Source organism: Cryptomeria japonica, chromosome 5 (assembly GCF_030272615.1).
Source record: "Cryptomeria japonica chromosome 5, Sugi_1.0, whole genome shotgun sequence".
Lineage (NCBI taxonomy): Eukaryota > Viridiplantae > Streptophyta > Pinopsida > Cupressales > Cupressaceae > Cryptomeria > Cryptomeria japonica.
Genome location: NC_081409.1, coordinates 166,129,931 through 166,145,361, shown reverse-complemented (window position 1 = coordinate 166,145,361; position 15,431 = coordinate 166,129,931). Strand labels below are relative to the sequence as shown.

General features: G+C 33.8%; 2 protein-coding genes across 5 annotated transcripts in view; both read left to right on the top strand.

Moving 5' to 3' along the window:
* The first annotated feature begins 689 nt into the window (after positions 1–689).
* Positions 690–3,451, top strand: LOC131041145 (alpha carbonic anhydrase 7). Of its 2 annotated transcripts, XM_057974129.2 has the most exons (7): positions 690–848; positions 934–1,151; positions 1,539–1,645; positions 1,785–1,887; positions 2,499–2,666; positions 2,905–2,958; positions 3,285–3,451. In XM_057974129.2, exons 1-7 carry the CDS (start codon positions 752–754, stop codon positions 3,351–3,353), a joined length of 816 nt encoding a protein of 271 aa, XP_057830112.2. In that variant the 5' UTR covers positions 690–751; the 3' UTR covers positions 3,354–3,451. The 2 variants fall into 2 exon arrangements, with proteins under 2 accessions (XP_057830112.2, XP_057830113.2); XM_057974130.2 differs by lacking the exon at positions 2,499–2,666.
* A 112-nt stretch (positions 3,452–3,563) lies between these two features.
* The window catches only part of LOC131041144 (cytochrome P450 716B2), a 40,345-nt gene continuing 28,477 nt past the window's right edge, over positions 3,564–15,431 (top strand). For 2 of the 3 annotated variants that reach the window (XM_057974125.2, XM_059221306.1), the window contains exons 1-2: positions 4,703–4,841; positions 4,922–5,115. In XM_057974125.2, coding sequence (XP_057830108.2) covers positions 5,004–5,115 — 112 coding nt within the window. In that variant the 5' untranslated portion in view covers positions 4,703–4,841; positions 4,922–5,003. Of the gene's footprint in view, positions 4,842–4,921; positions 5,116–6,431; positions 6,845–15,431 lie in introns of those variants that run through there. The other variant, XM_059221305.1, reaches the window with a different exon arrangement.

Sequence of the window (15,431 nt, the reverse complement as noted above, 5' to 3'; positions counted from 1 at the left end):
TTCAATCATCTTGCATATGTTTTTGGAAGTTTTGAGCCATTGATTTTAACAATCAGCTGGTCCATCTCATATAAGAGATGCTTTCCGTGTAAAAAGAGATGCTTTTCGTGTAAAAAGATAATAATAATTAATTTGTAGAAGTTAGACCTCCATTAAAAAAATTTGTATCAATATTTCTAATCTTTGAGTTCTCTTTATCATTCTGATGATGGATCTACACAATCGAATCCAGAAATAACTACATTAGTTTCATATATTTTAAATCTTTCTATATAAATTATGTATAGTCTGAATCTAAAATCGGATTATTTGATATCATAGATTATAAATAAAATTTATCTATCCATTCATAGATTATATATACATTCATCCATAAATTATTTGATATCTTTCTATAAAAAGATCTATCCATCTGTAGACTATTTGATATTTTTGTATTCCTAACTCTTCTACTGTACCTAACAAGTTATAATGTAAACCTAATTTATTACACCTAGAAAGTCTACTCTCATTCCAAAACAGGTCCCTATCATGTTGTACAAAAAGTTTATTTTGAAACCAAAATAACTTCGACCGTTTCCTACATACTACTTTTGTGAGACCTGTCATAATAAGTATAGCTACTGTTCTCAAAAAATATCTTGATTTAGACGTAAAGCTACTGTTCTGAACCAAAGCTACTGTTCTCAATAAATATCATGACTGTCATAACTTGTGTTCTTATTTCTTCGGTCGTCTTGATTGTCATAACATGCATTTCACCATCATGGCACGACCTGTACTGAGAGACACGCTATTTTTGCTGGGGTTATTGATCTGCATCGCTGGGGTTCGAACTGTGGAAGTCGGTAATGCATCTGAATTTTATGATCTTTTTTTCTTTAATCTGTAGACATTTTCTTGGTTTTCTAAGGTACAATGTGAATGAAACAGACGATGAGGAACAATTTTCGTACATAAAGGGCGACTCGAGGGGGCCAGAACACTGGGGAGATCTGGTTGATGAATGGGCCATCTGTGGAAATGGGCGCCAGCAATCTCCCATTGCTTTGGTGAAGAGCCAGGCTGTAATCTCACCTGATCTCGGTGAACTGCAAAGGATTTATCACCCTGGAAAAGCAATCCTTGAGAACAGGGGCCATGATATTAGGGTTTGTAATTGAAACTCTGCTTTTTCAAGATTTTGGGTCCTATTTTTCTTAATAATAAATATTAAATTTTTACAATTTATGAGATATTAATCAGCTGTTTTCAAATTAGATTGTGTGTAAATTTTTGCATCTGCGTTGGGGATCACATTTTGTGATCCATCATCACGATGATAATAGCTATTATCATTCTGATGATAGATCACAGAATGTGATGGGAGAAGTTGATGCAAAAATATTATCATTCTGATGATGATGGAACATAGAATGTGATCTGCAATGTTGATGTAAAAATTTACACACAATCTAATCCAAAAACGATTAATTAATATATTTTTCTTTTCAAAAATACTTAAATTCTTGATAGAAAATTCTATGATGATGAATTAGGTGAGGTGGCCTAGAGGCGGTGGTAGTCTTGTGATAAATGGGAGAAACTATATACTTAAGCAAACCCGTTGGCACTCCCCAGCCGAGCATTCCGTAGATGGCATAATGTAATTTCTCACTACTACTACTTCTTATTATTATTATATGTAGGTAGTGCTTTCAACATGAGATTTTTTTCAGTTTATAAAAAGGGTAGGGATTAATTTGGATCTATATGGTTCTGACTAAACGGTTGCATTGGTTCAGTTACCCTCTGGAGTTTCAAATGGAGCATCAAACAGAGGACAATAGCTCTGCTGTTGTTTCCATGCTTTACAGTTATGGAAAACCTAATACCTTTCTTACAAAGGTAAATTGGCATTCCCATATTTCATGATATTTTTTAACAGTTTTCATAAATCATTTTTCTCTTTTTCAATATAATGGAAATTAGATTCATGAGGGTGAAATCAATTTGATTAAAGAAAAGTGAAGTCTTATCATGAGTTAAAGGGTTAGAGTATTGATGAAAAGCATGAGAAAAAGTATTAAAGGGGTCATTTATGTGTGTGAAATCAATTTGAATAAATAGAAGTAAAGTCTTCCATCTAATTAAAGGGTTGGAATTTTGATTAAAAGCATGAGAAAAAGTATTGAAGGGGCCATTTATGAGTCTGAAATCAATTTGAATATATGAAAGTAAAGTCCTACCATCCAATTAAAGGTTGGAGTGTTGATTTAAAGCATGAGAAAAAGTATTGCAAGGGGCCACACACTCATGAATAAAAGGTTTCCCTTATTGATATATTTTTTATTAATAGAAATACAGATTACAAATATAAAATTACAAAATTATAGTTAAGAATTGTAAAATGATGAGGAAAGACTTATTACAGAATGATACAATGTCAAAATATAACAGGTCAAAAAAGTCTAGTATGTAATTGTATTGATGTGTGTCGTGTTTTTATTTTGTTATAGGTAGTAGCTAAACTTCCTCTTATTTCTGATAAGGAGCCTCCAAAAGAACCTTTGGGTTTGGTTGATCCCTTCGAGATTATAGTGCCTGATAAGGAATATTATCGCTACAGTGGGTCTTTATCCACTCCAATTTGTAGAGAGGGAGTCATTTGGAGCGTCCTTGAGAAGGTTCATTGTGCTTTTACTTTTGAAAAATCATTCTTACTAACTTTAAAAAATGTGTTCACTTTCAAAAGGTCAATGTATTTAACAATTATAAGTTTTTTTATGTCTATACAAATCATCATCATCATTTTAAGTTACTAATAAGTTATAATTACCACTTAAATTGTCTCATTAGTTTTGAACTTTGATATTTAAGACATTTTTTAATGCATGAGTGTTTTTTATCATTTGTACAAAACAGATAAGTACTGCATCGGAAGAACAAGTCAAAGCTTTGCAAAACGCCATACATGATGTAAATATCAAATTTTTTACTTTCATAATTGTGAATATTTGCTATATATATAATTGCACTTCTTATCAAATATTATGGTGTGAGAAGACTAATATCATATCTTGAACAAATTTAATAAGTAAATATTTCATGTTTAAAATTTATTTTTCAAGATGTTGTATTTATTAAACAATCACAAAATCATTTCTTATAATATTATTTTCTACATTTAACAATATTTAAGCACATATCATATATTATCTAGTTAATTTTTAAAAATATTAAATCTTATTCCATAATAACTTTTAGATTACTATAGCTAATATTATGTATTGTGATTTTTGCAGGAATACAAATTGAATGCACGACCCGTCCAACCAACAAATGGAAGAATTGTGAAAATTTACATTCCTTAGCATAGTCCTCAATTATATTGAGTGGGTGCAAGAACAACAGAAACTGTTTTAATATCATGTTTTATTTTATATATCTTAATATTTAAAATATTTTAACATTTTTGGGGTTGTTCTCATAATGTGTTGGTTAAGTGGTGGTGTCATTATTGTGGCCACCAAGGTTCAAACCCATGAAGGGCCTTTGTGAATGCAAGCATGTGCCTTCATTTATCCATTGTGCTTAACATGTGCCTTCATTTATCCATTGTGCTCATGATTTAGTAGTTTTCTTTAAGCAATGATTGGATTCTCTTAAGTGGATGCAATTGACCTTTCACAACTTTTCAACCCACCCATATGATTGTATGTGATTTAATGTAATTTTAATCATAAAATTTAAAAAAAAAAAAAAAAAATCTAAATCTAAATATTTCGATAAACTTCGAGTTGAAATTGAGGCCCAAAACGCGTCACGTAATTGTTTCTGCAACGTGAAATCTGATCACGAAAAATTTCCTCCAAAAGTATTGTGCGGAATTGTTGCAGAAATCAGTCTCTCTGGGAGCAGAGGAGAATGTATATGATCGCGGTAGCTACAGCGATAGGGTTTGTACTCTTTCTGCTGATCCTTCTCAGAAAAACCTCTTCAACCCCTAATCTTCCCCCGGGCAGCTTAGGCTGGCCGATACTGGGCGAGACTATACCATTTCTGGCCTCCCTAAGGGCTAACGCAGGTCAAGGATTTTTTTACCAGAGAATTAAAGCTCTATGGAGGATATATCTTCAAGACCCACGTGCTCGGATCCCCTACAGCTATCTTCTACAGTCCTGAGGGAAACCGCTTTCTCTTCTCCAACGAAAACAAGCTTGTTCAAAGCGCTTGGCCGCCTTCTATTTCCAGATTGTTTGGAAATTCTTTAATCAGCAAAGTTGGGGACGAAGCAAAAGAGCTGAGGAAACTGCTGCTCACTTTCTTAAAGCCAGAAGCTCTGCAAACTTTCGTGGGCAGAGTGGATTCCATTATCAATGGCCACGTTAAACGTTTCTGGCTTGGGGAAACCCAAATCAAGGCGTTTCCTGTCTCGAAGCGTTGCTTGTTTGCTGTGGCTTGTTCTCTTTTTCTCAGCATGGATGAAGGGCCTCAGCAATCTGATTTGTATCGCCATTTCATTGACTTGTTGAACGGAATGTTGCAGATTCCTCTGGATTTTCCGGGCACTCTGTACCGGAAAGCCAGAATTGGGAGCAATCAAATCCGAGGAATTCTGCAGACTGTGATTGACAAGAGGAGAGTGGATTTGGCATCGGGATCCGCTTCCCCACAGCAGGACTTGCTTTCCTTTCTGCTCTGCAACAACGATGGGAGTGGGAATGCGTTGAGAGACGATGAGATCAAGGATAACATTATGCTGCTTCTTATGGCTGGCCATGATACCAGTGTTGTCACTGTAACGTTGATCCTGAGGTATCTCGCTCTCAATCCGGACTGCTACCAAAAGGTTCTTCAAGGTATACAGTAAAACCCTCTGAAACCCTGATTTTTTTTCAATTTGTCTAGATTGAATTATTGATTTGGGGAAAGAGTGCAGAGCAAATGGAGATAAAGCGGGAGAAGGAGGGAACCCAGGTGGGTGTACTCCAGTGGGATGACCTTCAAAAGATGAAGTACACATGGAGGGCTGTTCAAGAGACACTCAGACTTTATCCCCCAGCAGGAGGCACATGGCGCAAGGCTATTGTAGATATCTCTTTTGCTGGTTTCAGCATCCCCACGGGATGGAAGGTATGCGCCTTCAACTAGGTTTTCTTTTACAAATTGTGATACTTTTGTTTCCAAAATCAGCCAGGGCGATCCCAAACATTATTTAAATAATAATCATTGTTTTTATTTTAAAATAATAAAAATGATACAGAGTCGCAAAAAAGATTTATATTTTACCTTTTTCACTCCAATTAATTTGTTATTAGATAGGCCAAAAGATTTGGGTGCATCAGGTTTCAACACAGAAAGTATTTGAAAAAAACAAAATACATCTGCCGGTTTGTCGATAACCCAAAAGCCTGATTACAGACAAACAAATTTGGCTCTTCCATCTTTTTACAATTATAAAAGTTGAGTGAATTTGCACATAATTGTATCTGACTACACTTTCTCTTTTGCAAAAAGTGGTCCGCGGTCAAGTGGATAGTTGTAAATATATGAAACAAAGTGCACAGTATTTAACCCAATTCTCACCATTATCTCCCGACTCGTATCAGCGTAGATTAACCCAGTCATCTATTTACATTCAATAATTGAAGGATTGTGATGTGTTTATAAATTTTTATGTGTTTTTCTTAACAATCAAACAATTGGATTAATGATTTATAGTTTGTTTATTTTAGATTTAATTAGGTAGATATTTTATTTTCAATGTTTTGAATCAAATTTTATATCTACCATAGGGTATGAGAGCAAGAGAAGAGAAAAGTGAATTTAACTGGATTAACGGTGATTTAAACAATACACTCTAGATTTGACTCAGTTAGATGGCTCACCTTTAATCTCATTAATAAGTGGACCCTATTGAAAAAGAGATTGATTTCAAATGAGCCACCTAGGCAAGTTAAAGCTTAAAGTGTGTTGTTTAAACCTGATTGTTAATATTAAATATTTAAAAAAATTGAATATAAATGATATTAGTAGAGTTTAGGTGGCTCAGCGTAAATCACATTAATAGGTGGACCTTGTTGAAAACGTGAGCATCATTTCAAATGAGCCACCTAAGCAAATTTAAAACTTAAGTTTGTTGTTGAAGACTAGCCATTAATATTAAATATTTAATATTTTTTTATATAAATGATATTGATAGAATTTGAAATTTTCCCTTTTGATAGCAATAAATCCTGATATAGGCTCTCACCATATAAATAGTAAAGGAACTTGAATCATGTGCAACTTCTATTACTATCATCTAGTTATTATCAATATATAACTGTCACAATTTGCAGGTTTTTGTTGTCAATAATAGGAGGTTTTCCTAGTACTTTTCTACTTCTAAAGTCTACTATTAGTTGCTTGTATTTCTTATATTTTGGTTGTGTGTCTTTGTGTTGCAGTTATTTTGGACAACTCGTTCCACTCATAAAAATGCAGAATATTTTGAGGATCCAGAAAATTTTGATCCATCAAGATTTGAGGAGAATGGAACAGTGCCTTACACATTTGTACCATTTGGAGGTGGCCCACAAATGTGTCCAGGCAATGAATTTGCACGAATGGTAATTCTTGTATTTATCCATAGCATTGTTAAAAATGTTAAATGGGACTTAGTGAATGTGAACGAAAAGATAATTGCTAACCCAATTCCTACCCTTGCTAATGGCCTTCCCATCAGGCTAACTTCTCTATATTAAAGAGGCTTATCACCTAAAACTTCATTTCATTTTTTACTGAAAATGTATACGAAAAAAAGTTGTATTAGTAGCAAGTAAATTTCAAGCCCTTTAATGAAATAAAACTTTATGAGTCATATATTTACTTAAATATGATCACTCTTGTGCTAAATTTTTGTTTAAACAAAATTGTGATTGCTTATAAATTAAATATTTCGCTAGGCATTACCTCTAAGAGTACAACAATGCGCTTCCATGTATTGGCCCTATTGAGGGCTACAAATGTGTTGAAAATGCAAAAAGGATTGTAGATGGAGTCTTGGCACTATTGAGGGCCAAAAATGTGTTGAAAATGCAAAAATGATTATAGATGGAGTTAGTGCACATGTCTCAAAGGATCTTTATAGTTGAAGTTTTCTCTATTCTAGGATGATTATAATTGAAGCTCATACACTTCTAAAGTAATATTTATTGTAACCTTGCAAACAAAATAATTTTATATAAATATATAGATAATAATAAATTTAATATGGATTTATTTGTGAAGTAACATTTTTAAGAGTGTTAAATATGTGGTATTTTATTCAAGATTTAATTGTATAGTTTTAGAGTTAAATTTTATTTACAAATATTTCAATCAATTAAAAAATTATATAATTGAATTTTAATGAAACATCAAATAATTTGAGGTGCAATAGAGAAAACATATGTACTTGTTAATGAATTATCTTAGAAGCTCTATAATGAAGGGTTCATAAGGAACAACCCTCACTAAAGGTTCTACAAATAGGTTAGTAAGTTAAGTGGATTTTATTTAAGAGAAACTCCATTAGTCAGTTGCACTCAAGTTAAAGTAGTACTTCAATGAATGACTTCCTAAGAGGCCCAATATTTCATCCTTAGCATCACCTAATATAATGAATACTAAGTGAACCACTCAAGTTTGTGAGAGATGGATTTATGTGATCCACTAATCATAACATGTGAATAAATGAGATTAATTCTAAAACTTTAAATAGTTGACCCTTGATGAAATTTCAAGATAATGCATTCAATTAGTTTAGATATATGAGTTATTTTCTATTAAAATAAGTGGGGAAGGGCCCCAACCCTTACAAATTTGACAAATTATTACTTAAACCCAAAGAAGACAATAAGGCGACAACAAGATAACTATTTCAATATAACAACAAAGCATACAAATATCAAAGGCCTAAAAATATGACCTCAGGCCAAGCAGAGGGACAAGAGGAATAGATTGAGGCCTTAACAAAGAAGGAGAACATATTTTCTTTCTATAAACCATAGTCCAAGAGGAATCCTTGACATGAGAAAAAAAAGGCTAAGACTTGTTCAATTCAAATGAGGCAACCATAGAGCAAAGAGAGGGGTAGCAAAGCCCGGGAGAGGAACCAGACAATCAAGCTAGAGAGTCTAGGACCATAGAAGGGATGAGTCTCGTGCATGAGAGGTCCTTTAAAGGTGGTCGCACGATACCTGTAGCATAAAATCCAGAGGATGGTTTGTTTGAAATGGTATAAAAATATATTTATTAATAGATGTTAAAATCAATAAATATGATAATTGTATTTGATTTTAAAAATCATGTGGGAATATTTAGTCAAGTAAGTCATACACATTTTTTTCCTTACTGATTAGTAAGTATGATTGTGTAAGATTTGGTATAGAATGCTCTATATCATGCAAGATTTGATTGATTGTATCCACCTAGGATCTGGGAACTTTATGAAAGCACAAGAGAGATAAACTATGAGAGGATAATTCTATTATATAAAATGATTTAAATGATAGGTTAAATCAACTTGATTGAATGAGATTAAAAAGGATACCCCTTGGCTATATAGGCCAAGGTGAACATAGGATTGCATATGTAAGATTATGACATGTGTTTTAATCATATGACTTGAGACACAAAGTGATAACTATCCTATGTGTACCCTAGGTAAACTTAAGTAACATTTGTGAAAAGGACCTAGGTAAAGAACTAGCTAGATAAAACACCCCTTTCACACCAACACCACTCATTAAATGTAACTTAGAGGGAATTTACACAAATGTAAAAATGCAAAGATGGATCTCAACTACTAGGCCATATTAGGTACCCATATAAAAATGCAATCCAATCTCTCAAAAATAGGGAAAAGAATAAAATTTAGTGGAACAAAACTCCTCCCTAAAAGAGATGCAAATAAAATGCTCCCAATGAAGAATGAGATGAACAAAATTCAATGTAAGGAAAAAATTCCCTCCATAAGATAGAAATAGAAGAGAGACCATGCAACCCCCTCTCAATATAGTCTTTTGAAATGATGTTAGATTCTCAATAATGAATGTTGAAGATGACCCAATATCTTCAAATAACATTCCTCCCCTTCGGAAAAAAAAATGAAGATTATATGCAAGATGTCTTCCCATTGTTGAAAGGAAGATGAGGGAAGATAGATGAGGAGTGATCTCTCTAAATCTTTCTCAGGTGTATCCATGTCGATATTGAAAGCTACCACAATTTAATCAAAATAATTAGGCCACAGTGATGAAAATGACAATATACCTGACCTAGCATAGATGATTATAGAGCACAATAGAAAGAAAAATGTAACTCCTCCAAATGTTGATTAAGGGTCTCCACTCCAATGTCAAATTATGAAAAATGATAAGGATGAGAAGGAACAAGAGGATCAAGATGTTTCACCACAACATCTGAAGAAGGTGATGCAACTCCATCTGAAGTAACATTAAAAAGGAGATGGATATCTTCAATAGTGTCCTCCAAGTATACAAGATAGGTCTCACAGAATAAACTTGCAATGTCTATAAAGTGATTAGCCCAAGTAGTGATATTTGGAAGACAATGAAAGTCCTATTGTGCTTAATCATAGGAAGACAAAAATATAGCAATACAAGGTCATCGAAAACAATAATAAATGAAGCAGATGAGACTACAATGCATCCCATTTGACTACACCTATCATCCCCAAATGATGTTGTATCCTCACAAGATGATGAAATATGAATACAAAATAATTCTTCGCACGAGAGAAACCAATCCCCTCTTTCAATATCTAAGAAGCAACTTAGCTAGTGAAATATCAATCTCACTATTATATAGAGATGTGAATTACAAACCTAGAAACTAAAAACTTAACTTGGACTTGATCTGGTCAACCTTCAAAACACTCTCCCACACTACATATGTTCTTTTAGTGAACCCACACAATGATTGGAATACAACTCACATAGCATCACCCTCAAATTCGCACATCAAACACATATTAAATAATTGCATTAAAGTCCATATTATATAGATTTCCAACATTCTAGGATAGATCCTAGATCACTATATATACATATTTAAATTTAAATTACATTCACATGTTGATCTAAAATAAAGATTAATGAATATGCAAGTTAGACACAAATAAAACACTTACTCAGACATGTAGCAGGCCAGATCTAATAGCCCACACACTACTCTAGAAGAAGGAGTGTGCTACATGTGTTTCCAAATGTAGAGCTATCTAGTCCTAACAATCATCCACAGACTACATCTAGTGATAACACACTACGATTCTCTAGTTCATCAATTTGAAATTGTAAGCTAGTTAGCCAACTTGCACAGTATCCATTTTGTCACTTCTAATTTCTTTACCACAAAAGATAAACTCCAAAAACTCTGGATTATAGTGAATCATGTGTAGACATACTCTCCTTTCAAACCATAGAACATGACTTCAACAAATATTAACAAATGTGGAACATAACAAGTTACCAAAAAAAACTCACTATTTGGGTAACTTACCTCATATTCTTTGGGATGACACTTCCAGATCAACTTCACTAACGAGACTAGATACAAGATGATAATATAAACATACTCAAACTAAATTCATCATCACAACCATACACTATGATTTTACAACTTAAATCCTTTGATATGATATGATAGTGCATTTCTCTTGTGTATAATCTCTCCTTAGAGGTTGTGTAAATCCTTATTATTGTCCCTACACTTGGGGGCATTGATCTTTCCTATCCTTTCTAAGGATCCACTTTTCCTTTGTTGAGTGGCGTTTGCTTATGATTTGATGCCATTCCTTATGTGTATTTGTTATTTGCTCAAGGATTCTCTCTTATGCAAGAGGTGTGTATCCTTGACTACAACCTCTTTTTTGCTTTGCAATGTATGTCTATTTTAAACAAACCCTTCATTCTAGGTCAAAAATGTGTCATCCTTCATCAAGAATCTCTCACTTAGCAATAAAGGGAATGTATGCATTCTTGTTCCCCTTGGACTTTCTTTTGGTACAAGATGTTATGTTTGTGAACAAGAAACTCCTCTTGAAGGTAGATGTCTTTTGAGCAAGGATCTTTTCTCCTCCAAGGATTCCCTTTACACTTGTCACAAAATATCTCTTTTTCAACTATCTTATCCTTTCTTATAAAGTAATGCCTCTTTATCTTGGAGTTATGAACATTGTTTCCTAAAAGGATATCTCCTTGGTGTTGATGGTGTGTATCCTTGTTTCTAGCTTCCTTAAGACATCAACATAGGACTATGTTGATATCTTAAGGGGGCATACATATTGCCCTCTTTATACTATGTTGTACTATATTTTTGCATGTCTTAAATGGGTTGATCATTCTTGAAATCAGACAAATCAAAATCTTACATAAGATGTTCTTGAAACCAGACATATATTTGTCTTACATGGGGTGTTCAAAATTGAAACCAAAGAAAATAAACTCTTATACAAGATGCTTCATTCCAAAAACTAGAAACACATTTGTATTTTCATTTCATGTCTTATACAAGTTGTTGCATGCTCAAAACTAGACAGAACAATCTTATACGAGGTGCTTAACTCTTGAAACTAGACAATTGCATACACACCAAGATGAGTATATTTACATTTGCATGTTAATGGGCTTTCAAGTATTCATGCTTTGCTTACAAAAGACAAGATAATCTGGTCTCCTCTGGAACCAAACTAGATCAAGATAAATTTTGATGGTGCAACGCATGTGGTAAAAGCACAAAGTTGTGTCACATTTTTATAAAGGAAATGGCCAATGCTGATTCAACTTTTTAAATTGAATCAATAGAAAGTGAAATATATGTTTTGAATTTTGAAATGATGAAAACTAATAAAATGTATACTTTTTTGTGTATTTTATGTTTGCAATTTTTTAAAAACATAAAAAAACTATTTGAATATACTTTCTTATAAAGAAAACACTATAATTTAGTTGTTGATACAATGTTGAAATTGAAGTAACACGAGGCGTCACACTTTATATAGTAAATTTTAACTTTTTTTCTTCAATATTTTTTGTGTATATTGATAACTTGAAACTTTACTGCAAAAATATATTTTTAACTATTTTTTATGTATATATATTTTTTAATAAATTTGAAAAGTTGTGTGTACTGAAATATAACTCTTTCCATTTGGTGTCACCTTTTTTCTTAATTATTTATCCAAACTAGAAAAGAATTATACCATCTTGACATAAACTCTTTTCTCTAGTGCGTTTATTTTTTTTCAAATTTTTTAAATAAATTTTAATATTTTTCCTTTACAAGATAATCAACCTTATATTTTAGTGTTGATGACCTACTTTCAATAAATTTAAAATATAAAATATAAAATATAAAAACTAATTAAAATATTAAAAGATATATATTTTTTAATATTCACTCATAGATCTATAAAAGGGTAATTTTATATTTAGTTGTTGAAACATCGATTTTTTCAAAAAAAAGAAATTGGTAATTAGATTATCCAAAGTGGTATAAAATATACATATAGTAGACAATTCCATTTGGAAAAGTTTTGGCCCATATATAAGATAGCTATAATGAATCTTTATAGACCATATGTTTGACTAAAATTAATTTTTAGTTAGAATTACGTAAATTCATTTGTCTTGATAAGTTGACCTGAAACGTGACATAATTTTGTGCTTTTACCCCATGGTAACCCTAGAACTCCAAGTGTGGGTTGCATTGCATAAGATGAGAAAGGTGGTATAATGGCTATAGGTTTTCAAAACATCACTAAGAACACAAACAATATGCAAGAGGCTAAAGTCGCACTCTTAGCAGTTCAAATGGCTAGAAGGTTGAATGTAGTCAATCTTCACTTGGAGGGAGACTCACAGATCATTGTTCATTCAATAGCTAAGGGAAGTACTAATAATTGGAAAATTGAACGAGACATCAAAATCATTAGGCAACTTCTCTCTTCCTTTCAAAACTTCAAAGTATCTCACATCAAAAGAGAGGGAAATAGAGAAGTCGATGAATGTCCCAATTTTGCCTTTGGTCAACAAGAAGGAATAACACAAGTTCAAATTTTTGGCTCCAACGGTCTGTCAATAGATTAATTTTAATCTTTTATTGGACGAAGAGGGTAATATTGGTATGAAAAAAAGATAAATGGCTCACTCGATGAAATGGCAATAGGGGGTGGAAAGGGATGGCGTCTTAAATGAAGAGTAGGTGGCGGACGTTATTTAAGAAGAGCATATCTCATCCAAATTTGATGATATGCGTGTGGAGAAGAGTAGCCTCATTTTTCAAGCAACCAAGGTGATACAATCCTCGAGCATGGTATAGAGCAGCTAGTGACATGGATACATGGTCGACCAACATAAAGGAAGTATGTCATGGGTAGTCATATCAATTTATTAGACTCGAGCAGGCTGGAAATTTGGAGGAAAGTCAAGCTGGATTTTAATCCTCACATGTTTTGCATTGAATTCCTTAGCATGTGAGTAAATTGAAGTTGGCGTCCCTAAGAAGCGGTTTTGAATTCGGCTTTCATTTAAAACACCAAATTTTTTTGGGTTGCGTGCAAGAGGAGGTGCAGTTCATCTCAGGGCAACATGGAGGCAAACTTCTTGTTAACTGTCATGAAGCCAATGGTGGCGTTCTGGGCTCGGATTTCAGATGAGCGGTTGGCCAATGTTTTCAATTTCAATTCAAAATAATTCTTGACCCACATCAAGATAGTTCTTGGTGAAGAATTCTTGAACGGCCCCTTCAAATATAAATGCAATGTAGAGATTGCATCTATGTTCACCGCATGGTGTTTCGAACTCAAGACAAAGGTGAACGTTAGATGACTGGTGGAAAACAACATCAAAGAGGAATGGCACGGTGATTTTGAATCCCTCATGGCTATGACCCTGGAAATGAAAGGCTTTGCATGCCCAGGTGGTGTGTGGCTCCAATTGAGCGAATTCACACCCCCATTATGACCCTTTCTTATTTGGAGTGCAACTAGCGATAAGGAGGCCCCCAGGATATCAGCTCGGATTGGAATGACATGGGTTAAGTTCTTTTTGAACAGTGTGGAAGGAAGGTCTCTTCGATGGGGGCCATACGGAGAATGCTCATTGATGGCGTTGGAGGCATCTTCCTCTCAACAGAAACGAGGAAGACCAAAGGGTTCGAAGAAAAAGGATAGGACCTTGTGGATTGGCTTCTCTCTGCATCACCATGTGGCTGCTGGAAACTCTCAATCTAGTGAGTAGGCTACCTCTTCTCAAAATAGAGGTAAGGAGATAATGATAGCAGAGTGATTAATAGATGAAAATTTTGTTACATTATTATCTATTTAATATCGACAATGCAGATGTTTCATTTGATTCATATTATGTATATAGTTAGGGGGTGGCAAGATAGATAAAAAGGATGGAGGAAGCTAGGTCATGAATATCTAGTTTAGAAACCTCTTTTGGAGCTCGTTTAAAATTTTGAATTTTAATCTTTTCAGAAATACAATAATACTTTTTTTTGATGAATTAATATAATATATCATTTATTGATAAAAAAAGAAAAGATGAGTGGAACTAGAAAAACATAGCTAATCTATTCTGACTTTCCTCCCCAACATGGATCATCTATCAAAACACAGCTATCTCGTGGTATCCATGTCCTCTCTTTCTCTTCCTCTCATGGATCACCTAGAAAAACACAACTAGCTTGTGTTATCCATGCTTCCTTCTTTCTTCTCTCCATGAGCTCATAGCTTGGCTATTTGTGTTTCATGGTTTGATGCATGCTCTTTCTCTTTTCATGTGATCATTTGTGTTCTTGTGATGGCATTTCAAGTGATATTAGTGGTTGAGATATTTTGATTATCGAGGTCTCTTAGCCTAGTTGACTTGAGGTTTTGTTTTGTTTATTATCTTTTGTGTTGTGTGTCTTCTGCCTTTTGCCTTTTGCCTTTGTTTGTCTTTGTTTGCCTTTTTTGTCGTTGTTTTGTTTTGTGTACCCTTGCATGCAATTGTGTGAGTTAACATCCTAATATTAGGGGTTTGGTTCTTCAAAATTAGTGATGTATTGTACTCCTTGTGATCTTACTCCTAATTTCTCCTCTCTCTCATCTTTCATCTACTTTACCACGAGTATTTGCATAGGCTAATACTCTCGTTAAAGTGGGGGCTAAATGTAGTGTAAATTCTCACCCGTCCAATTTATACCTCATGTTTGTGCTTCCACTTTATCTTGTTTTACCCTCATCCCCTCTCTAGGTCTGATTTGACCCCATTCTCTATCTTTGAGGCCATGAACACCCATTGGTGGGTCCCAAGGTGAGGTACCCCTCCCCCAAACACCTTATCTTGGTCTTGTTTGCAAAGGGACTAGGGCATGGAATGCCCTAGTCTAGACCATGGCACCCTAAAATGTCATGG

Coding starts and splice junctions, on each gene's coding strand:
- LOC131041145 (XM_057974129.2), top strand. CDS start 752: ATGCATTTCACCATCATGGCACGACCTGTACTGAGAGACACGCTATTT. Junction 1,646..1,784: donor CATTCCGTAGATGGCATAAT/GTAATTTCTCAC, acceptor GCATTGGTTCAG/TTACCCTCTGGAGTTTCAAA. Junction 2,667..2,904: donor TTTGGAGCGTCCTTGAGAAG/GTTCATTGTGCT, acceptor TGTACAAAACAG/ATAAGTACTGCATCGGAAGA.